At 38.7% G+C, this 25,015-nt stretch overlaps 1 protein-coding gene across 15 annotated transcripts in view; it reads left to right on the top strand.

Moving 5' to 3' along the window:
• Positions 1-25,015, top strand: part of Ncoa1 (nuclear receptor coactivator 1) — a 265,108-nt gene that overhangs the window by 141,611 nt on the left and 98,482 nt on the right. For 9 of the 15 annotated variants that reach the window (XM_087216232.1, XM_087216221.1, XM_087216225.1 and 6 more), the window contains 3 exons: positions 12,248-12,403; positions 20,759-20,921; positions 21,285-21,389. In XM_087216232.1, the coding sequence (XP_087072358.1) occupies positions 21,301-21,389 (89 nt within the window). In that variant the 5' untranslated portion in view covers positions 12,248-12,403; positions 20,759-20,921; positions 21,285-21,300. Of the gene's footprint in view, positions 1-12,247; positions 12,404-20,755; positions 20,922-21,284; positions 21,390-25,015 lie in introns of all 15 variants that reach the window. The other 6 variants (XM_087216224.1, XM_087216229.1, XM_087216223.1 and 3 more) reach the window with 4 other exon arrangements.

Raw genomic sequence — 25,015 nt, 5'->3', positions numbered from 1 at the left:
CTGGAATTTTCAATTTGTCTACAGAGGTACCCTTCAGTGAATGAACAACACATTCTATAATTATTGAAAATATAGTACAGAGTGAAATGATTTAAATATAATTTAGGCACATATTGATTATGAAAATAGATATCTCAATACAGTACTTCTCTGTCTTGGTAAAAATAATAAAGCAAAGAAAATAATTCATTTCTAAAGTTGCTTTCCTTCACCTGTAAAGGTCCAATCCCCTCCCACTGTGCATAAGTGCCCTTTACTGTTAAGGAAAGCTTTGCACATGTAGATATAGAAGAATAAGCTACGGAAATACTGGAGATACGTCATTCTCCCAAAGGAGACAAAAGTGGTTTTCAGTGATTCGTTGATCAGTCTATAGGATAGACTTAGAAGGTGACATAATTGCAGCTCAAACCCTACAGTGGGAAATGTGGAATTTTAAATTGACAGCATGATTATAACCACAAAATATTAATAAATTTGAACAAAGAGCAGCGCGGAGAGGCCGCTGTTGGGGGAGCCGGCGGCCTCCCAGGGCCCTGGGGCCCCGCCCGCCAGGTCGCTGCTGCCTGCACCCCCTCGCACCGCTGAGGCCGCGGCCGGCCGCACCGATCCCTTCCCAGGCGCACGGGCCCCGGGAGGGGCGCCTGGAGCCAGCCGCGCAGCATGCACTAGGGGTTGCCCTTGCCTCGCCCAGGCCATGCGTGTTGGACCTGAGCTGGAACCAGAGCGTCTCCTTCTTCGACTGGTGGGCCAGGTCCGAGGAGGCCTTCTCCTTTTATGGGACATCATCGCTTTCCCTTTGCAGGATTACGGTGGGATCATGGCAGGGCTGGCCTCCGATCCCTGGTGGAAGAAAACCCTTTACTTGACCGGGGGAGCTTTGCTGGCCTCAGCTGCGTATCCGCTCCACGAACTCCTGGTCATTAGGAAGCAGCAAGAGATGGACTCCAAGGATGCTATTATTTTGCATCAGTTTGCAAGACCTGTCATTGGTGTTCCCAGTTTGTCTCCATTCTGTTTGGAAAAGGAAACGTATTTAAGGATGGCTGACTTACCCTATCAGGTGATAAGAAGTACATCATGGGGCCCAAGCTTTCCACTCTCGACGCCACTGTCTTTGGACACTTGGCACAGGCAATGTGGACCTTACCAAGGACAAGACCTGAGCGGCTGATCAAAGGTGAGCTGATCAACCTTGCCATGTACTGTGAGAGGATAAGGAGGAAATTCTGGCCCAAGTGGCACCATGATGACGACAACAACATCTATGACTCTGAGGAGAGCAGTGAAGGCAGCAAAACTTATGCCCCCCTGCTAGATTTCAGCTTTTACTCAAGGACAGAGACCTTTGAAGATGAAGGAGCAGAGAATAGTTTTTCCAGAACCCCAGACACAGACTTCACTGGACACTCACTCTTTGATTCTGATGTGGACATGGATGACTGCACAGACCATGAACACTGCAAGTGACATCCAGCCTTGCTGACCCTCTTCCTTCGGAGCTGCCACTCCCAGGGCTGGTCCAGTTTCCCAGGTAGAAATCCATCTGCAATGGGAGGAGATCTTGGGGCATGACCCACACGCTAACTGGACTGTGGCAGCTTTATTTCTTTTTTGTACAAACAGAACACAGAACCATTCAGATGGCTCCATTTAAACAGCCCCCACCCCTCCAACAAGGTCAGCATGGTTCCTGAAATCCATTTTGTTTTCATTGAAAACTAATATTGTGTGGTAGAGCAGGTAAATGAGGGGGTTGTCAGCTGATAGTGTTTATATCGATCCTCCTCAACTGAGGTCTTAGTTATGAGCTAGATCCTTGAATGTCCTTCATCCTCCAGGATATGAAGTATAAGAGGTATCAGAAAACATGTAGGAGATAAATGTCCTATGGTGGCCACTTGTACTCTATGTATGTACATTGTATGTTGAACGTAAGTCAAAATCCACAGCTAATGAACACCTACTGTGTACAAAGCACTGTGCTAGGTGCTAATCAGTTTAAGTTTCATTCAAAGCTTTCCCAGTGACTAGCTATGTGATTTTGGGTGAGTCCCTTAACTATTGTGTGCCTCATTTCTGCCGTCTATAAAGTGGGGATGACAATACTCTCCATCTACCTACCTCACAGGGGTGTTGTGGGGATTCATGCGGTAATATTCCTATGGCGCTTTCAACCTCTTGGAAGTGTTGTGACATAAACACAACATTTTATCCTTTATTGTGCTTCATTTGTGTGAAGATCTGAGGCAAAGGAATTCCATATCCAGGCAGCAGTGACCATAGTCCCTTGCAAAAGTTGAGCACATCACACACACAAGGCCACCATTAGGACTTTGTCATCATCCCCCTTTGTGACCTTGTTTGAATCAGAATCTTTCATTGAAAGAACATTGGAAATATTTTTACATATCATCATCAGCTTAAAATGATCTTTAGGTCTACAGTGTTTTTACAGAAAATGTTTCTTTTGTAGCCTGAACTCACACCCAAATGTCGTTCTTTGTTGCCTCCAGATTTGCTTGATTTATTTGGAAAGAATAAAGCTCAGGAATATGGGGGAGAGGGTTGTAGAGGTAAAGGGGGAAGCATTTGACTGATTTTTGTAGGCAGAAGCTTGCCAACTTTTAATGTCTTTTTTGAAAATAAGCCTTGCAAAGATGTATTGAAAAGATGAAATAGAATGAGGATCATGTTACTTGTACCAGAGCACTCTGTGCAGTGATGGGCCATATGCAGTTTTACTGCTGCACCTTTTCTGTTTTCAGCCATTGCCCAGTGAGAGGTGGGCAGAGCTCAGAACAGATCTCAGTGTTTCTTAAGGATCCCCTCCCTGCTCTCCATGGAGCACGGGGACTGTTGGTGGGCTATCCACATTCAAGAAGCCATCCTCACATCTGAAGATAGTTTTTGTAGACTTAGGACATTTTCCAAGGAAATACGGGGTGAGGATCCTGTGTAATGGGGCGCTATGGCTTTGGGCCAGGAGAACAAATATTAAGATTTGCAACTGCAAACAAAATTATTTTGCTTCTGACTAAGGATTATTTATTATTCGGTTAGAGGCGTTTTCTTTCTTTCTTTTTGTTTTTTTGAGACAGGGTCTTGCTATATAGTTCAGGATGACCTTTGACTCACTATGTAGACCAGGCTGGCTCAAACTCTAGCAAACCTCCTGCCTTAGCCTCCTGAGTGCTGGGATTACAGGTTTGTGCCACCACACCTGGCTTAGAGGCATTTCTTAAAAGACAGAAGCTTCTGAGAAATTCATGTACTTTACTTGAAAAAAGAAAACCTTTTGAATATAGCTCTTGCATAACAACCTGGGAATGAATGCTGAAGTATTCTAAGTTAGGAATTCTTATTCCACAGAAAATCTAGTTGCTAATATTTTATTAAAACCATAACTATTCAAGGGGACTATTTGATGTCTAACATGAATAGGGTAGAGGAGATATCCATGAGTAGGCCTGTTTTGAGTTTCCAGCATCATTTGGGAGGACTGTTTGGCTCTTCTCTCTAGCAAGTGTGTTCCAAGGCAGTGGAGGCAGTTCTGTGGCATCAGGGAAACTCCTGGCCTGAGAATGTGAGTGTAGTGAACAGCTGTAGACCTGTCTTCATGAGGACTGAGTTTCCCTTTTCCACCTTTGACTGAGAAGAAATGTCTGAAATTCTGCCTACAATATATTCCTACTGTATAGCACTAAATGTGATGGATTTTCACTGTAAGAATGATTATGTAAATTATGTGTGTTTTTTAATTGTGCATTACTTGGAGGGCAAGTATGTGGAGAGCCAGTGTTCCAAGTGAATTGTGGGATAATTCATTTCATTCAGGTACCTCCCTCAGGACATGAATGGATATTACAACTAGGCAGTCAGCATTTTGTAGGTATAATATGCCCCAGTTTTAATTTCCCAAGGTGGGTTAAGGGGGAAAAAATGGCCAAGACAAAATCACCGTGGTTTCGGTCTTTATTGGGAGGGCATTTTGTGTGCTTCGGTCTTTTTTTTTTTTTTTTTGGTACTGGGGATCAAATTTGGGTCCTTGAGCTTGCGAGGCAGGCAGTGGAACCACTGAGCTAAATCCTCGGCCCGTATGCTTCAGTCTTAAGCTAAACACTTAAGCTAAGTGTTCTCCAGTTTGATGAACAGGTGCTACTTACAAGACACAAAACTAATAAGAAATTAGGGAATATCTTGCTTGGTTACTTGTTCAAGCTCTGTATTTCTTTTTTTATTGGAAAGTAACTTAAGGAAATGTGATCTTTAAATAACAGATGGTTTTGATTGAACAGAAGATTCATGAATCAGGTGTTCTTTTCGTTTAACCTTTTACTGTAAAAATAAAGTCTTCTCCTCTATCTGCCTACCACCCAACTCATCAGGATTAGTGAGCAACAGTTGTGTGCTTTGCTACCCATCAGAATAAATATAAGGACAAGATAAATTTAAGCAGAGATAGACTACGCTGTCAGACTTTGCCATTTTACTGTATATAATTAATTGTGAATAGTGACACTGCCAAGGCCAGGGGCTACCAGAAGACAGAAGCAAGTGGACTTGAATCACAACTGCAGTCTAGTCCTCACACAAGCCTTCTCCATGTGTACAGAAGTACTAGAATATACTTTTGTGAAATAGGATTCAAAGAAAAGGAGTTGCTAAGGATTTCAGGCTCATGAGTCTTCCCTAGCTTTGTTTGGGAGAAAGTATAGAAGCATAGACGTGTATAGCCAGTCCAGGAATCCGCTCTAGAAAGCCCCTTAGTAGAGGGCCTCTGGGACTGTTACTGGCTCGGTGTCATATGTGTGAGTATTTGAAGGGTGGGACCCAAGACTGAGGTCTTCTAACTTGCCCTAGGGGGTTCTCTCATTGTGCCACCTGGGCTTGATTTCTTTATAAAACTCATGTTCCTGTGAAATCATTCCATGTTCACAGGATCAGCATATCCCCAGCCTCTGAATGTGCTTGGAATCCTCTTTCACTCTCCTCACCCACATTTAGTCGGCTTGGTCCAGGCCAACTTAAGAAACCTGTCTTTGATGTCTCTTTTGTATACAGTACTGCTAGGCTCTGTGAATAATAGCAAGATGAATTTCCATATCATCAAGACTTCTCATTCTTACTTATCTTTTAAACAATCCGTGCTCGATTGCTCACTCACTGAATATTTACACTGAACTGGCCCTGGGATGCACACTTGGGTAACAGAGCAAATATGGCACTCTGATTTTAGGGCAACCTGTTTTGCTAAGTCTCCTGCCATAGCCTCTTTTATATACTGGATCACTTCCTTGACCCATCCTAACCATCAGCACTGGATTAATCTTTTGGAAAAAAGGAAAGATCTCTGGTCCTGATGAGACACCTTACTTTCTCAGATGAGAAATATCAGGTTCTTTAGGGCCTGGTATTGTCACTTCTTTATTCACATGTCTCCTGTGGTACCTCTGTGTGAACACTCCAGTGCAGCGGTTGATCTGGTTGCCAGGGCCTAACCATGCCTCAGGGCTCCCACCTCTGTGCCTCTGTCCATGCTGCCCCTCTCCTGAAATGCCCTACCCTCTTCTCCACTGGCCCAAATCATACCCATCTCTTAAGGCCCAACTTCATCAGGTCATTATCATCTCTTCCTCCCCTAAAAACAAAGCATTCATCATTTCCTTCCCTAAAGGGTGTGTAGAAGAAGTTTGCTCAGAAAGTGGGCCGCACACTAGAAAGTCATTTTTCATTTTTTTTGGTGTGTGTCAAGGACTCCATTGATGATCTAATGGAAATCCTATACCTTATTCCCAGAAAAATGCATGTATATAATTCAGATTTAAAGACCTGAAATTGCTCATGGATTCCTTGGGGGGTTTCGTGGGCCCTAGTTGAAGAGATCTTATCCTAAAGAGTCATATTACTGTTCTTGGTGTTTATTTTTGTCTTTAACATATCTAGTGAGGAGAAAAATTGGTGTAAGATATGCAAGCACAAGTAATTTCCATTATTATCCACATTGAATATGTGTTAAATGACAGAAGGAAGAAAGAGGAGCTGTCTTATGTTAAATGGGAAAATAACTTTATTTTGACAGATTTGGAATTTTGAAAGTGATGGGTTTTGTTGTTGTCATCGTTATCTATCTTTTAACCACCCAAAAAGTTAATTTGTCAAAATGAGTTTAGGGCCAGCTGAGCTACATTTCAGCCCTGAAACCCACCACTTCTCCACGGAAAGGCCAGTTGATCTGGAGCTTAAGATGAGAGTGAACTGGCTGGATTTTTCCTCTCAGGAACAAGATCTGTGTAATCACATTCTCCTGTATTCATCCGTCCATAGAACAACTGTTGAGTGCATTTTCAATAAAAGGATGCTGACTTCTGTTGACAGAGAACAACTCAGGCAATTCTTCCTTTTTTTAACCCCAAGATTTTTAATTTGTGGACAAACAAAGGAGAACATTTCAATAATAAAAAATAACGTATGGGTGTGATCCAGCTGGCACCAAACTCTTGGTCATTTCAGTGATGAAACAAATCATGTGGAGTGAAAGATTAATACAGGACTTTGGAGTTCTGTACACAAATAATTTCAGCAATGATCTTGATGGACATCTTACATTTTCAAAAATCACTATTGTCCCTTATTACAACTTTAGATATCTTGAAATATTCCATTAACTGTAGATATATACATATGTGTATAATTTTATGAAAAGTAGAATTACTAAATGCTATCAATCCCCCTACCCTACAACATCAAGAAACATTTATTATTTGTTTTTACTCTGGCTGTAGGATACTTTTCATTTATTAGTAATATTTAAATTTTTTTCTTTAGTACTTTTTAAAAAAATTACCCCATGACTTTTTTAAAAATAACATCTAGATTTGAGTTGCCATGTTAATTAGTGATGGCTAAATGGCTAACAGAGAGAATATAATATAATTATTCATTGGAGGGCTAGAAAAGATGAATGTTCTATATATTTACCATTATCTGGGCCGGGGATTTAGCTCAGTGGTTCCGCTGCCTGCCTCACAAGCTTAAGCACCAGAGTTCAATCCCCAGTGCCAAAAAATAGATACAAAAATTCTCAACAAGACACTGGCAACAAATCATTTAAAAGATTGTGCACCATTATCTTTCTTTTAAAAAAGCAACCTGTGGATTCTTCCCCTTTAATAGTTGTTCAGAATAGAAGTGTTCTTTTGAATCTCCTTCTACCCCCATCCTCCCAAAACTCCAAGACATCACATTTGGCTTATTAACCATGGCAATGATTGTATTTTTACTTTTAATTATATTTAATTTTTTTTACACCAATAAGACTAAAGACAGTGTTCAAATATCTGAGAGATCACTACTTCAGTAGAGGTGACATGTTTTACTCCTCTCAAAATGATTTTACCTCCAGTAATAAGACTCATGGGATCAGATCATGCTTACTGTAAACATGTGTTTTTTCCCCAGTTATCTACATGGCACTGAATGTCTGGCAACACAAACACTGATGTGGGTGACAGTTTCTCCAGAGTTGATGGTTGGAAAAAGAAGACACTGAGTCATTCATTTAGGGGTGTCAGAATTTAAGTAAGTTGGAGGAAAGAAGAAAACAGCAACAAATACCAGGGCTTCAAGCAACCATGTAGTATGTCTGTGTTAGAGATGTGTCAGGCATATGGGAAGTTTTCTAGGTGATAGCATCTTACTAAAGCAATCAAAGAAGTTTCCAAATCAAAAACAAATGCAATCTATGTTAGGAAAGGATTGCTTATGTATATAAAAATGGCCAGTGCAGGAAACATTGTGGTGTTTATCTTTATTTTCATTTCTGTGCTTGTGCCCCGGATCGCCCCACCAGAGCTAGTGTTCTCTTGGAGAGCAGCTTAGAGGTGCTTGCCCCAATATGTTTACTCCTTCGATTTTGTAACTTCCTTCTAGTTTCTCAAAAGGGTTTGTGACATTGATTTTCCATTTTACAAATAGAAAATATACAAGTAATGTGTATTCTATTTTAGAGAAGTTTTTTTGAAGTGTTTGGAGGTGTCCCAAATCATTCCTATTTAGGCAGTGGTCTCCAAACCTTTGTGGATATTCACCATATGACCAAAACTTTCTGTGCATGCCCCTCAGTGTATTCATTTATGATATATGTATACACTGCTGTATATGTATATACTAGTCTACTGATACAAGATATACATTCACAAAGCCATAGCAGGAATAGAATTTTAAAAATATATATTCACTGGTACCCAATGAAGTTTAAGGAATGGTGCAAGGGGTACTTAGTGGTGGCTCCTGAAGGCTATAGTTGATCAGCGAGTCTGCAACATGTAGGGCAAAGTGGATAAAAAATAACCATGGGTGCATAACTTTAGTTCAAGGTATTTATTTATTTTTACTTAAGATAGGTGTGTTTGGTCAGGGGAAGGGAAGAGTGAACAGTTAGATATAATTTCTGTAAGAGCTTTTTAATTGTTTTTGGGACCTCTTGATTTAGAATGCCTTGAAAGTTCCTGAAAGATTTCACAATACATCTATTGTAGTAAAACAAGAAAGGAGCAGGGACACAAGTAATGCAAATGGAGATGTATTGCCACAGAATTTGAGCACCAATCTGAAAAGCATGTTTTGATAATACCTGGTAGTCATCATTTCACTGATAATATGTCCTTCTTCTATTTGTTTATAACTCTGTGTATCCAAGTGTGTGGGAGATATAAAGATTTATCTTCAGATATCTGAGATAGCAAGAGCCAATGTTGGCATCATTCGAACCCAAATTTCAGCTACATGGGGGCTGATGGTGGACACCACCGGGAGACATTTACCTGCACCACCTGATTTGCAAACACAATGAATAGCATCTTATTGAACAAGGGCCTAGTGTGGAGGCAGCATTCCAGTGTTTATTTCTGGACCTATGAATTACTTTAGCACAATTACTGTTAGTAATTTATAAAGCCATATATTAACTTGTGTACACTTGATTGTAAGATAGATTTGAATTGTGCACTGTGTTGACTACTGTATATAATTGTGGAAATCCTGTACATTTGGTCTTAATGCTGTACGTATTCAATGTGTAAATGATAACTTACGGATATGAAATAGTTTGCTGTGAATGTCTTCATTCCACTTTGCTTCTCTTTTGCAAATTTGAATGTTTTAACTGCATACCCATGAGGGAAATCTGAAATTTTTACATCTGATGTACTATTAAGTGGTGGTCTTTTAGATGATTAGGGGAATGTTTTAGTGGTAAGGCTCTTGTATAATTAGAACAAAGTAATGGAATTTTTTAAGTGTATAACTTCCTGATAAAATTTCAAATGAGTGTTTTTTAAGAAGAAACACAGGTCTCTGGAATATGCCACCCTGCCCTCTCCTGCTTTGCCTTCAAGCCCCATGCGCCCCACCCCCACCCCGAGTGCTGTGAAGAGTGACAGCCCTGGTAGAGAGAGGAAGAGGAGGAGTGGGAGGGCTGAGACTATATCCTAAGACCTTTGCTGTAGTTTCACCCTAAAATGGGCCAATTTTCCCTTGTATAAATAGTGTCTCAATTAGTGTGCACACCTCTCCAATAAAGTAATTATAATTCCCCCCAAAAAATATTAATAAATTTGGCTGGTCTGATTTGTAATACAAGTTAGCACCTGTGGTTCTTTTAATTGTCTTTTTTGTTGGTTTTTGTCAAATTTAGCCCAACTTCCTTGAGTCATTGTCTCTCTGTAGCACCAGAGATAGGGCCTTTACTTCCCTACCAATATCCCAGTGTCCTTATGTCTACCCCAAGAGCAGGGATATATAAGCTGTGTCCAAATGGGTTCTGAATCCTACAGACTGATCTTCTTCTAATTAGTTTTATCTTGAAGTTTACCATGTCTCATATTAGAATTGCTATCTCTGCTTGTTTTCTGGGTCCTGATGTGTGAAATGTTGTTTTCCATCCTTTAATTTTTAGTCTGTGGATATCATTTGGGATTAGATCAGTTTCTTGGATATAGCAGATTGTTGGATTCTGGTTTTTTTTTTTTATCCAGTCTGCCAGTCTGTCTTAGAATTGAGGTCATTGACATTGAGAGGTATTACTGAGATATGTTGGTCATTAACTGCCATTCCCTTCTTTATCTGCTGGTGTGCACCTTGTTTTTCTTCTGGTTTTTGTTGCTGTTTATCCATTGACCTCACTAGTTTCCTCTGTGTTTAGCTGTGTCTGATCCGTTGTTTCTGTTGAGAACATTTTTAAGTATTTTCTCTAGAGCTGGTTTCATGCTCATAAATCTTCTGAGCTGGTCTTTTTTATAGAAATATCTTATTTCTCCATCTAAGTTAATCTGGGTTGGAATTATTTGCTCTTAGGGCTTAAAATACTTCACTCCAAGCTGTTCTGGCCTTTAGAGTTTGTGTTGAGAAGTCTGCTGTGATTCTAATTTTAGCTTACCTTTATATGTGATTTTTTGTTTTTCTCTGGCTGCTTCTAAAATTCTGTTTTTTGGCTAGATATCCGGTAATTTAATAAAGATGTGTCATGGTGAGCTTCTTTCTTCATCATAGTTGTTTGGTGTTTTATAAGTGTTGCTTACTTGTATTTTAAACTCATATTTGGGAAGTGTTCTTCCATGATTTCCGTAAGCATTTAGTGAATCTATCTGTGCTGTCTTCTAGTTTTTCACGAACTCTTATTAGCCTTAGATTTGTCTTCTTGTTGTCATCTAGTAGCTGCTGAATAGTCTTCTCTTGTTCTCTTTTCTTTTCGGCTTCTTTGGGCTGCTTACGGTGAGAACGGGGCACCAGTGTGAGCTCCAATCCAGGGTACTCGCGCTGAACCTGGCCTCTGACGCGGGAGCCAGGTGTGTTTTCCCCATCCCCTGCCTCTCCGCGGCACCGTCCTTCCCTCCTCCGCTCTGGGAACCTGGCAGCGAAGCAGCCAAGGCGCTGCTCTGGGACCCAGGTTCAAACAGTAGGGTCCCGCAGCTCTTGCCCCCGGGTTGTAGCTGGGCCGCTCGTACAGAAGTCACTCACCAGCTGTTTCCTGGAAGCAGTGTCCCACGTTTTCCTGGCTGCTTCCTACTGCAGGTGATGCTTTCCCTCCCGTTCTCGGTGTCCCGCTTTAGTGTCACTCAGCCTGTCCCCTCCGCGGTGTGATCTGTTTCTTCAGTATCACTTAGACCTATTTTCTTCTCCTCTGTCAGTTCCCGCGTGGTTCCTGGGTACCTCCGCTCGCTTCGGTTCCTCTCCGAGCTATGGTTTTCCCAACTCTAGACACTTTGTCCCGGAGAAGCTGAGTTGCTGGCACTCACTACTCCATTTTTCAAAATGTTGTGTGACACATGGCGGTGTATGAATTGCTACATGTGCCTAAAATGTCACAGAATTATAAACAAAGACATACAAAAAAATAAGTGCATTAAAAAACTAACAGGTAATATCTATAGTGTAAATAATTGTGTCGGACAATTTCCAGCTTTCTGTTAGCCCTAAGGTAGAGTTGCTCATGCCTAAAGCCAAATAGACCATGGTTTTCTGCTTTCCTTCCAGCCACCAGCACTTAGAGTAGAGGGAACAGTTCTCTTAGGGGAAAGTCTCATGAGCATTTACCTCAATCCAGCATGTCTTCTTTCTCGTAATGCTCAGATTCCCTACAGTTTGTGCCTGCTTTGGTCACTTCCCAATGTCCTCGGTTTTTTATGTTTTGTCCAGAATTTATAATTATTATCTGTGCTCCAGTTAGTCCAATACAAAAGAGTCCATCATTACTGGAACTAGAGCTCAACTAACTTTATTTGGATATAAAAATGTGTGAACTTTTTAAATAAAAATCTTAAGGTAAAATATTAAATAACTTTAAAATATTACAACTTTATATAATACGTAGGATGAATATTATGTAAATTAAAGAATTAAATGATAACTGAAAATGTGAAAAATCAGAATTTTTAGATAATAAAAACGATATATGTAAGTACAGCCAAAAACAATCTTTAAAAGACATATAAAGGCAAAAAATGAAGGACAAAAAATATAATTATGTGTTACTTAAGCAGCAAGTAGTCTCAAATAGGAATCATCATCAAGGACTTCATCTGTAAAGTCAGATCTTTGTTGTGTTTTGGAAATATTTTTCTATTTGGCCTTAAAAATTGCATTTTCTTTCCTTTCCTAGCATTTCTGGCCTTTATCATTTCTTGGAGAATAAAATGAAAATCTAACCTCCTTTCTGTTTTTATTTTTTCTTCTTGATTGTTTTTAGTTGTTTGCATAATTGGCCTTAAATGAGGAGAGAGTGAAGAGACTAGAGCCACCTCTGGAAAATATCATTACCCCATTCCCTGGAAGCCACAACCTGGAGCACTAGATTTGACCGTATCTGTTTTGGGAACCCATTATGTGCAAAAAAGTCTCCCAGGTAGGAATTATAGCTGTTTTTAAATAGCTTTGTCTCTGCAAAAATACAGAGGGAAAATGATCATCTATTGGGTATTATTTTTTATGAAAATATGTGTTTGGTCTGGAAAGCTTCAAGGTTATTATAAAACAAGTACTTTTGCATTCCTAAATGAACATGTTAGAAAAATTGGAAATTGAAACCAGTGTAGAGTTCAGATCTTACATCTCATAGTAAGACTCTGAAGTCCTTACTGCATTGAAAATGACAGCAGAAAACTACACTAAACCATCCCAAGATTTAGTTCATGTATGCCTAACATATATCCAATCATTAATTCTCAATGGGTGTAGTGTCCATTTGGGCAATTTTACATTGTTGCTGTTTTCTTAGAGATCATGAACTAACTAGGAATAAAACCAATGTATCCACAAATAGGATGACAGCAATAGCAGCCTATGGATAACGAAAGAACGTGTGCCAAGCCAAGACTATAGATGAAGAGTTGAAGAGTAATCATAAACTGTAAATCAGTAAGGGGAAGACTTCCAGAACATTTTTAAATTAACAGACTTTGAATTATAACATTCAGATAAAAATCACAAACTTTAAGCATACCCCCAACCTTACAGTACTAAGGATTGAATCCAGGGCCTTGAACTGGTAAGCAAGTGCTCTACCACTGAACTACATCCCCAGCCCTTTAAATTTTTTTATTTTGAGACAAGGTCTTTTTAAACTATGCCAGCTGGCCTCAAACTTACGATCATCCTGCCTCAGCCACCCAAGTAGCTAGAATCATAGGAGTGCACTACCATGCCCAGGTAAGCATAGAACTTTTGAGTTATGTACTGAACACATTTGTGCGATCACTGCGAGGATTAAGAAGCAGAACAGTAATAGCACCAATAATTCCCCTTCATCCCTTGCCCTGGCTGCACACTCAATTGTTGAAGAAAGACATGACAGTGACTCTGAAGAGTGAAAGCTGTCAACTTGGAGGGTGGGGATCAATAATCATGGCAGTGACAGGCAGCAGATGTTAGCCAACTAACAAGCAATGCCTGTGTTAACAATAAACAATGAGTTTGGGAAGTGGAAGCAGTATTATCGAGAGAGCTTTATTAAAAACAATACCAGACTTACCAAATAGTTACAGAGTTGGTACACTCAGCACAGTATGTCCATTGTCCAGTTTTACCCCTTGTAAATGTTTTGTTACATTTGCTTTATCTGTGTTTAGTACTAATTCTCTTCCTCCCCCACCATTATGATGATGATGAACTATTTGAAAGTAAGTTATAGACAATCATGATCTGTCACTCCAAAATATTCAATATTGCCTACGTAACCACAATAAAGTCAAATTCACGAAGCAACATTTTTACTACTGTTACATGATGTCTAGTCCATATTAAAGGTTTACCAGTTGTCTGATCTAGGATCACGTGTTGTACAGTTGTCACATCTGTTTGGTCTTTGGTAACCTGGAAGAGTTTATCGGCTTTGTCTTTTATAATAGTGCCTTCCATTAAAATGACATGGTGGAACGTACAAGGCAGTTGTTTGGTTCAGTGGCCCTTCACTCAGTCCTTATCTGTTTCTACCTTTTTTTTCTAAAGAGATTATGATATGTGACTTTGAAGATCCATGGCTTTGTTACTGAGAGTTTATGTGGTGAAGGAAAGCATATAAAGATTATTTTCAGGGGCCAGGGATTTAGCTCAGCGGTTCCACTGCTTGCTTCCCAAGCACAAGGACCTGAGTTTGATCCCCGGTACAAAAAAAAAAAAAAAAAAAAAGATTATTTTCAGGACAGTTTGTTGAAACATGAAACATGACAGGGCTCCAAAATTCTAGAAAGATTCATAAAGATAATTTGAGTGTTTTTGATTAGGCAGTACACACACTCACAAATGTGTGTAAGTAACTTTAGAATCCAAAATATAGAGCAAAAATAAGCATTTAGAAAGGCAGGGGGGAAAAAAGACAGAACTTTTCCTTTTGATAGAACAGTGCATTTACATTTTTAGGTGAAATATATCTTACAGAGAATAATTGATTTTATATTATAATGCACCATAGAAGGAAAGTCAGACTTAGGTATACAATCAGCTTTATTTCCGTATGATTTTGGAGAAAAAATTGAAAAGATTCTCTATTTGTGTCTTTGAGAACTTTGTAAGCAACTCCCATATTTTCAGATGTATAACTGAATGTCTGATTTTGTAGAAGACTTTCTCTTGGGTCAATAGGAAAATCATTTTGATGAGGAGGCAAAAGCAAAAACCTAAGACTGTATTGCTAGGTTTTTACATAATAGTTATGTGACTGTGGGTTAGTTACGTAACTTAAAATGTATCCAGATGAGCCAGGGATTTAGATCAGTGGTTCTGCTGCCTGCTTCGAAACCACAAGGTCCCAAGTTTGATCCCTGGTACCAAAAAAATTTTTTTAATTAAAAAAAATTAAAATAAAATGTATCCAGATTATGAAAACAAAGTACCTAAGATTGATTTCTCCCTCTGTCACAGGATGTTGGGCAAATTTAGCAACCTCTGCTTGCTGCAGGTTTCCTCACTCTAAAATACTGCCTTCCTCACATTTTATGAATGAATGAGTTAGTAAGGTTTATGAGTAAATGGATTTATAGTCACATATACTTCAGCCTTAAAAGGAGATCTTGCCATTTGCCATAACATGGATGGTCCTAGAGCACATTATCCTAAGTGAGATAACCTAGACACAGAGAGAAAAGTATGGCATGATCTACTTGTATATAGAATCTGAAAGTAAAAAATTACAAATACTGCACAAAGATAGAGAACAAATGAAAGAGTAGTTACAAGAGTAGATGCTAGCTGCTGTTGCCACAGTGGGAAAATGGGTAACTGTGTGAGATAATGGAAATGTTAGTTTGCTTCATATAATGATATATATATATATATACACATACATACATACATATATTAAACTGTGTATATATGTGTATCTGTACATATATGGATTTATAATGCCATATTGGATACCTTAATATATACAATAAAACTTATTTTTTTCAAAAAACAAAGGACTTGAATAGACATATCTCCAAAGGAGATATACACATGGCCAGTAAATATGTGAAAGGGTGATCAGTGCCGTTGGTAATTAAGGAAATGTAAACACTGTATCAGGTACCATTTCACACTCACTAGGATGATTATAATTTTTTACAAAGGGGGAAAATAACTTTTGTCAAGGATGTGGAAAAGTGGAATGCTCATGTATTATTGGTGAAAATGTAAGGTTATGTTGCCACTGTGGAAAACACTTTGACAGTTCTCAAAATATTAGAGTCACCACATAATCTAGCAGTTCTCATCCTAGGTCAGTGGTGGTGAACCTATGGCACACATGCTGCAGTAGGCTGTTTGTTATTACTGAAAATTCTGAAAAGTTCGGATTACTGCCCCAGGTATATACCCAAAAGAATTGAAAACATGTTCACACAAAAACGTGTGTGTCAGTGTTCGTAACAATATTATTGGGAACACCCAGGAAGTGGAAACAACTTAAATGTTCATGAACTGACGAATGAATAAACAAAGTACAGTATCACCAAACAACTGTTTTATTCATCCATGAAATGGGCAACAAATATCCTAAAGTTCTCATCTTTTCTTAGCATATGAGAAAGAGTTCAATTATCATTGAAATAAAAAGATAGATTGTAAACTTCCTGGACAGGACCTAGGTATCTGAGGACCCAGTTTGAGAAACATTTTTTTGTGGAAAGTACAGTAGCTCTCTATTTATTATGGCTTTTCTTCTTCATGCAGCCCATCAGTTTGGGAGATGTAGCACTGAGTCTCTCATATACGTGCATCTCTGTGTTACTGGTCTACTAAGGATTTTTAAGTGTATTATTAGAGTTGCTTACTAACTAATTGGTACTGATTTTTCAGTAACAATTTTCAGCTAAATTTGAGAGATGAATAACATGTCTTATTGTCATGGGAAATATGAAATATTATATCTCCCAGCCTGTTAACTGTACCATACACTGAGTTTTTGTTCTCTAGAAATTGAAGAATGAGTCCTGGGAACAACAGAGGTTAAAAGTAGGCCAATATTTATTGATAGGAAAGCTCCTGAGGGGCAGGAGGGTTCCCGAGTGGGTAGCCCAGGACCCCACTTTACAGAGAAGTTTTACAGGGTGAAGCCCATGTGGGTACAATGTGGGCCACAGCCATGAACATCCGATAAGGTTACAAGTACAGTCACTTAAGTAATGGAGCGCTAACTGGGAAGCGAGTCATGTAGCAAGCATGGATGGAAAGAACAAGTGTTTTCCTAGAAGGCAGTGGGTCCAGAGGTCTCTGGTCACCCCCAGGGTGGTCAATGCCTATCTATACTTTACTAAGCCCAGTTCTTTGAAGAAGTATGTGGGTCTGGTCATCTTGAGGCCTGGTTTTTAGCTGATGTGGAACTGTGGTTTGTTTCACCTTTGTCCTGGCCCTCTCGAAGACTTAGCCCTATCTTCCTGCCTATAATATTTTTATCTAGCTCATCTATCTATAATATTATGTAGAACTTTTTAACTCAACTGAATTAAAAAGCACTGTCCTGTTTCTTCAGCCTCCACCTATTTGGTTTAGTCTGGTACATTGAAGCAGAGATAGATGTAGTTTCTAGTTCCTAAAACTACTAGAGATTGCATCAGATTGGGTCTAATTTAGCAACTCTTTAAATCAACAGGGTACTTAGGAACTTTACCTCTTTTAAAAGGTGATACGCAAATTAGTTTCCTGAAGCCAACATTTCTTTTGTTAATAACCCCTTTTTAAATACCCTAACTGCTAAATATAAAGCCATTGCACATAAATACAACAGCTATAATAGTTTGGCCTCATAAGAGGTTTTTGCATTGCACTATTTGTTGATTATGTTTTGTAAATAGAAAGCAGTTAATGGAGGACTCATACCATCAGCAAATTGTTGGTGACTCTCCATAGCTCTTTGACTCCTGGCTTGTTTTGGTAGACCTGCCTGTCTGGCTGCACTTGAATAATGTCTGCTGTTTCCTTTGCCCCAGAATCTCAGATAAATTTAGCAGATGTGAAACTTCAGCTAATAATCCTTGGGTAGCATAGCATGGGAATCTTATTTTAAATCCAAGTTTATTTGTTGCTCAAAATTATCAAATCTGTGAGATTGGATTATTTTGGTTATATAACTGGAACCTGGCTTTGTGACTCTATAGTACTGTGAAATATTTCAGGTTGTTTCTCTAAAATAGATCTCTACTTTTTCAGAATTAGAAGGGATATTCTTCAATTTCTAGACTAAGAAGATAGTTTTTGTTTTATTTCTGTGGAAAGTAGGAGAATAAAGATTTCAAAGAAAGCTCATATTTCTGTTATAGGGAAGAATTTCAAAGCTTTATAAAAGATTCTAGAAAATTTTACTATAAAACCTTAATTATGCTCTTAAAATTTTAAATGTAAGCCAGGAATGGTGGTGCACACCTGTAATCTCAGTACTTTTGGAGGGTGAAGCAGGAGGATCAGAAGTTCAAGCCCCACTTGGGCAACTTAATAATTTACCAAGACCCTGTCTCAAAATTAAATAAGAAAGAAGCCGGGTGTGGTAATGCATGCCTGGCCTGTAATCCCAGCACTTGGAGAGGCTGAGACAGGAGGATCACAGAGAGTTGGAGGCCAGTTGGAACTACATAATGAGTTCAAGATCAGCCTGAATTATGTAGTGAGACCCTGTCTCAAAACTAGAGAGAGAGCCAGGGATTTAGCTCAGTGGTTCTGCTGCCAGCCTTGCAAGCGCAAGGACCCGAGTTCGATCCCTGGTACCAAAAAAAGAAAACACTCAAAAATAGAGAGAGACAGATAGGTAGAGAGACTAAGAATGTAGCTTAAAGATAGCTTAATTACCTTTAATTCATCACGTGCTTATTTAGCTTCTGTATCTCAGGCATTATGTTATTAGATATATAATGAAAAGATTTAATAATGTCCTCTGAGTTTACAATCTAGAAAAGGAAACAAAGAGAGGAATTACAACTTACAGCACAATGTAATAAGAAATATATACCCAGGAATATTTTTAAGAATGAATAGACTTCCAGATGAGTATAACATAATTTTATTGGAGGCAGAAAAGATGGGCAACTTCACAAGAAGTGGCACCTGGGCATGAAATAGAAGTTAGCAAACTCTTTTCTTTTGAATTTGGGCAAACTCTGAAGTCATGTCTTTTATCTTTTTGTTTATTGTTTCCTTCACTCTGTTCTTTCTACTTTTGTGCAGAAGTTTAGAGTTGATACTTCATTATTTGTGGCATAATTCCAATTTATATTAACTAAAAATTTATGTTTTATATGTGAAAATAAAGTTAAGTGATACCTTAAATTTTGTGATATTTGGTTAACCTTATTTATATTTCTGTTAATCTTCATGAAAAAGAAAGCATCTGTTTACTATTACGGTAATACAACACTTAGCTGATTATTCGTATTTTGTGTTTGGATTTCAGAATGTATGCTAACAAGACCTTAGTCAGTTCTCTTCGCTTTTTTTTTTCCCCTGGTACTGGGAATTGAATCAAGGGCCTTCTCACTGAGCTACATCCCCAGCACTTTTTACTTTATATTTTGAGACAGGATCTTGTTAAGTTGCCCAGACTGGACTCAAACTTACCATCCTCCTTCCTCAGCCTCCCAGAGTTCTGGGAGCAGGTATATACCACTGTGCACATCTTTTTTTTTTTTTTGGTACCGGGGATCAAACTCAGGACCTTGCGCTTGCCAGGCAGGCGACGGAACCACTGAGCTAAATCCCCGGCACCTGTGCACATCTTTTTTAAGGCCTTACTTGCTGTAGCCTCCCATTATCCTGCTGATGTCATCCATTACCCTCTCGTTCCCCAGTCTAGCCACAAACTCACCTGTTTCGTGTTTCTCACATTAAGTGAGAGCTGATGCAAACTCTGTATATTATGTTAAGGAGGTTAGATGTCCTTGGGGGTAAAGAGCATTTAGTGAAGGATGACATGATCAGATATATATTTGGTAGCCTATTCTGGTGATAGATGGATGTAAGAGAAACAAGACCGGAAACAGGGAAACCATTTGGGAAACTATTTTAGTAGTCTAACAAGAGATGATGAGAATCTAACTCATCATCTTGGTAAAGGAGAATGTGAGGAAATGTATTTAGGAAATAATAATCGACAAATCCTAGTGTTTGCTTGTGTGGGAGTCATGTGAGAAGAGGCTAGAATGAGTGTTTTGGTGATGTTTATAGGATAGATTAGAGGTGAGAATGGCTAGAATTGAGAAGCAAGATGAAAGGATCTTGCACTAATCTAGAATGTTTGGTTCCAAACTAGGATCATAACTACCAGAGACTGAAGAGTGAAAATTTAAAATACCTTGTTAGAGAAGAATTGGTAGGACAGGGATACCAATTAGAAGTGAGAAGTAAAATAAAAAGAGGAGGGGCCAGGGATTTAGCTCAGTGGTTTTGATGCCTGCTGCGCAAGTGCAAGGACCCGAGTTCAATCCCTGGTACCAAAAAAAAGAAAAAAGAAAAAGAGGAATAAAAAATAATTGCAAGATCGCAGTCTTAGGTGTTGGAAACTTATAAGTAACTTCTAAAATGGAAAAATTAGAAATGTGCCTTTTTATTTACATGACATAGTTTCATGACTAAAATTTGGGGGACATTTGTACAGTGAGAAGGATATGACAGTCTTTGGTCTTCAGAGAAGGGCCTGAAACAGTGAGTTTTAGAGTTACAGAAAGGATTTACTCAATTATGATAACTAAAGCCATGTGATAGATATTCAAAGTCTTCAACATTCGTTACAATTCACATTCCCAGCATAACATCTAACATACCATGCTGTGGTTCTCTTTTAACAAAAGTTTGCCTTTCTTTTATGAGTCTAGATGGAGTAAGAGAATGTAGGGTGTGTTGTTTGGCACTAATAAAATCCAAAAGGTAATGATGACTGCAAGGCCAGGGATGGGCTCTGAGCTTCATTAGGGATTACAGAGAGCAGTGGCCGAGGAGGGACAACTCAGGCTCATTAAGTGCAGTCACTCACTGGCACAACAGGTGAGAGACCTGGCTGCCATGCAAGGGGAATGACTGTGTTCTCTGGCATCTATCCCAGGGTCCTAACATAGACTGAACATTTGATCTTTGTAGCCTGACTACATAAACACAAAGTTAGGAGCATGGAACTCAAAAGTGGAAAGCGCAATTCAAATTCCAAATCTAGATCGCTGTAATCATAGATGTGTTATTTAATTTATATCAATATAAAGTACTAAGCCTTGTAGGTAACATTATTTCACGTCCTTCTGCAAAGTAGGGTCTGAGCAAAAATCCAAAAAGAAGCCTGGCCTGGTGGTGCATGCCTGGAATCCCAGCACTTGAGAGGCTGAGACAGGAGGATTGCTGCGAGTTCAAGGCCAGCCTGGGCTACAAAGGAAAACCCTGCCTCAAAAAATAAAAAAAATCCAAAACTAATTTCTGTGAGTCTAGTTGTATATCAGTCTTTACATTTATACATGAAATTTCTTTCTCTTTGTAAAAACAAAAATCTCTTTTTTAATCTAACTATTTTCATCTGAGTTGATCACAGTAATTTCATACAGGGATTATTTTATTTTACATGTTTAGGAAACAGAAGTATAGGAACAGTGAATAGTTGATGACCCTTACGGTTTTATATAGATGCTGATGTTTTATTACAATTACAATCCTCTTTTTATTGACAGACCATAATGTTTAGAAATTTTAGCTATATTTAGGAATATGAAGAAGGGAAGTCCCTGTCCCCGATTTGGTTGAAAAGGTTGTTAGGTAGATTTCTTACTCTTGTCCTTCTTTTTTAGGTGTGAAGTTTTCAAAATGAGTGGCCTTGGGGACAGTTCATCTGATCCTGCTAACCCAGACTCACATAAGAGAAAAGGATCACCTTGTGACACACTGGCCTCAAGGTAGGAGCACTTTTCTGAATCTCTTTCTAGCAGAGCTTCTTTATTATTTTCACTGCCACTTTGGAGCTTTGGGTTCATCTTCTCCAAGTTTAGTGGCCTTCCTGGAGTCCCACGGACTCACCACATGTTTTTCCTTCTCCCAGGGTCTTTGTGTATGGCTTTCCTTCAGTCCAGCTTGCTACTTATCCATTCTTGCTCATCACTGTATAACTAGTTCAAAGCACAATGTATGGCTTATATTTAGTAAGGACACAGTAAATATTTGTCAAATAAATCTATTGAATATTTTTAAATGCTATCTTGAGAACTAAGAATACATTATTATATCAGGAATTTTAAAAATGATTATTTGTGAAATTAGCATTTGATATATTGTGAAGAACATGACCACCTGAAAGAGGCTAAAAGAAACTAACTGCTGCCAGGCGTGATGGCTCAAGCCTGTAATCCCAGCCCTTGGGAGGCTGAGGCAGGAGGATCACCATGAGTTTGAAGCAAGCCCAGGCTATATAGTGAGTTGAAGGCCAGCCTGAACTGAATTACATAGTGAGACCCTGTCTTAAAAAAAGAAAAAGAAAAAGAAAGAAACAAACTAACTAACTGCTAAGGAGACCCTAACTTTAGTACAAATAAGTGAAACTATTGCCTTTTACATTTAATTTTTGAGGAAATTTTTTAATATATAAAAAAATAGTGTCAAATCCCAGTCAGATTAAAGAGCAGTTTCCCACCTGAGAAGCAAGGAGTGGAGATTTTATTCCATTTGTCTTTTAACCTCTAGAATAGTTTCCTCAACCTCCACACCATTGACATTTTGAGCCAGATAATTCTTTGTTGTGGAGGGGTGTCTTGTATATCACAGGATATTGTTTCTGTCTTCAGGACTAAATACCTTATATCTGCAATTTAAAGAGGGAGAGGTTAATTTTTGCTCATAGTTTTGGAAGTTTCAGTCTATAGTTAAGAGGCTTCTCTACAGAAATATCATGGCAGAAAGACATGGCATAGAAAAGCTGTTTAATTTGTGGCATCCAGGAAGCAGAGTAGGCGAAAGCCAGAGAGGAAGGGGCTAGGAACCAGGTATAATCCCCAAGGTCATTCCCCTTAACCCACTTCCTCCAGTTGGGCTCTACCTTCTTATAGCCATTCAGCTATTCTTCAGCGTGTTAGCCCATGGAGGAGGTTAGTGCTTCATAATCCAGTTAGCTCTCTAGGAATCCAGTCAAGGTAAAATCAGAATTACTCAGCACAGATATTTAGCAGTACCCTTGCTTCTACACACTAAATGTCAATAACAGCTTGGTTATGATATCAAGAACTCTCTGCAGACATTGTCAAGTGTATCTCAGGGATAGAGAAAGCACAATCACCCCTAGCTGGCAATCACTGATCATCACTGAGAGGAAACCTGCAGAGACTCTGCTGTCACTGGTCACATGCTCTTTCTTATGTGAAGGAAAAGAAGCAGTTTTACTGGAGAATTCCAGGGCTGGCGGCTAGAAAAAGGAAAGTGACGCTTTCTCTTAACCGGAAAACTGGCATAGAGAGACAATAAATAGGCACTTACAAGTGTCCAAATGCTGGGGAGAAGAGTTGTATCAAAGTACATCACATATGTGTGTTATCTAAGCCAACACTTGTGTATATATAAAATCGTGTCTTCTTAAAGGAAAACTTCAGAACAAGTAAAACTGTTATCTTTTACAAATAAGGAAATTTTAAAAACATCCATTAGATGAATAAATTCTGTACAATAGATGAATAGACTAAGAAACCATATATACTGACCACATATAGCTAATATTCTTATGTTATTAGTATCTTGTTAATGTTTTTCATAATCTTTTAAAATAAAATATCTACTTCTATTTATTTATTTGTTTGTTTGTTTGTTTGTTTTGTACCAGGGATCGAACTCAGGTCCTTCTGATTGCGAGGCAGGTGGCGGAACCACTGAGCTAAATCCCCGGCTCAGCTTCTATTTATTTTTACTAGTGTCTCCAGTCTAATTTTATACACACAGATATTTATGAACAGTATAGAATCTTTATTAAATTTACATAAAGTGTATAATTTTTCAACATGGATCTTGAGATTTAAATAATAATAGATTCACTCAGTTCTAACAGCTCTTTTTTAGACTTTCATTAGTACATATTTGCAATACATAATGATTATAATCATCAGGAGGAGTTGGTACATGTGCATAACCTAGTAGCTCTTGATTGGTATTGCATTACATGAATATGCCACATTTCAAACAGTCCATTTCGCTATAAGCAGACATTGCCAAGGTATAAACTGCTGCAGATTTTTGCTCTCATAGGCAGCACTGCAGAACACATCTCCATACAGGCCTCCTATTTCACACTTAAGGGTTTCTTTAGGGACTGTGTACATTTTTATGTTAACCAAGTGATTACCACATTGGTCTTCAAGTGACAGGCATTGAGAGTTTCTCTTTTCCCACAATCTTTGTGTGTGTGTGTGTGTGTGTGTGTGTGTGTGTGTGTGTATCGGGGATCGAGCTCAAACTCGGGACCTTGCACTTGCGAGGCAGGCAGTGGCACCACTGAGGTAAATCTCTGGCCCTACTCACATTCTTATTAACACTATTTTCTTCTCACTTTAATATTTGCCAAACTTGGTTTGGGGTTATAGTTTTAAGTATATTTCCCTGATAGTTAGGTAAGTTGATTGTCTTTTTATATATATATATATATATATATATATATATATATATATAATATATATATATTACCCATTATGTTTTCCTCCTCTGTGAATTTCTTTCTTGGTTATATTTTTGTTACCAAATTCTTTCTGGGTTGTTTCACTTTTTTTTCTCTCTTGTAGAAAAGTTTTTAAATTACTAGCCTCTCTTTCTTATATTAGATGTGAAGATTTTCTCTCAGCCTTTTTAACTGTGATAGCTGAGGGCATACAGAACCTTACGTGTGCCAAGTGTAGTGGCGCACGCCTGTCATCCCAGCACTAGGGAGGCTGAGGCAGGAGGATCACTACAAGTTCAAGGCCAGCCTGAGCTACATATATAGTAAGCTCAACCCCTGCCTAAACTATATTATGAGACCTTATCTCAAAAAACCAATAAAACAAACCTTATATCTTCATGTGTCAAGCTTTTTGGGATTTTAATTAAGAATTTTCCTTTAGGCAAGGGATTTAGCTCAGTGGTTCCATCGCCTGGCTCACAAGCACTAGGTCCCGAGTTCAATCCCTGGTACCCCCCCCAAAAAAAAGAATTTTCCTTTACTCTAAAGTCTTAAATGTATTTTCATCTAATATACATTAAGGGTTTTGATTAATTGAATTTATTCTTCTGTATGGATAACATAGGGACCTAGTTTTATTGTTTTTTCCAGTCAGTAGTTCTGATACTATTCTTCCCTACCATTGTATCGTTACATTTATCATAAATAGGGATCTGATTCTGAGCTTTCTTTTGACATTTGCTTTTACATGTATCTGATAGGACAAGTCCCCCTTCCTTGTTATTTTCAAACTTATTTTCTCTATTCTTGGTTCTTTACCCTTCCATAAAGATTTGCGAATAAGTCCCCCCACCTCAGTACTGGGGACAGAAACCAGAACTCCCATGCTGAGCT

The sequence above is a fragment of the Heterocephalus glaber genome, unplaced genomic scaffold, assembly GCF_053883595.1.
Source record: "Heterocephalus glaber isolate CG9 unplaced genomic scaffold, H.glaber_assembly_v1.0 deba00001457, whole genome shotgun sequence".
Lineage (NCBI taxonomy): Eukaryota > Metazoa > Chordata > Mammalia > Rodentia > Bathyergidae > Heterocephalus > Heterocephalus glaber.
This window is presented reverse-complemented; position numbering and strand designations above follow the sequence as displayed.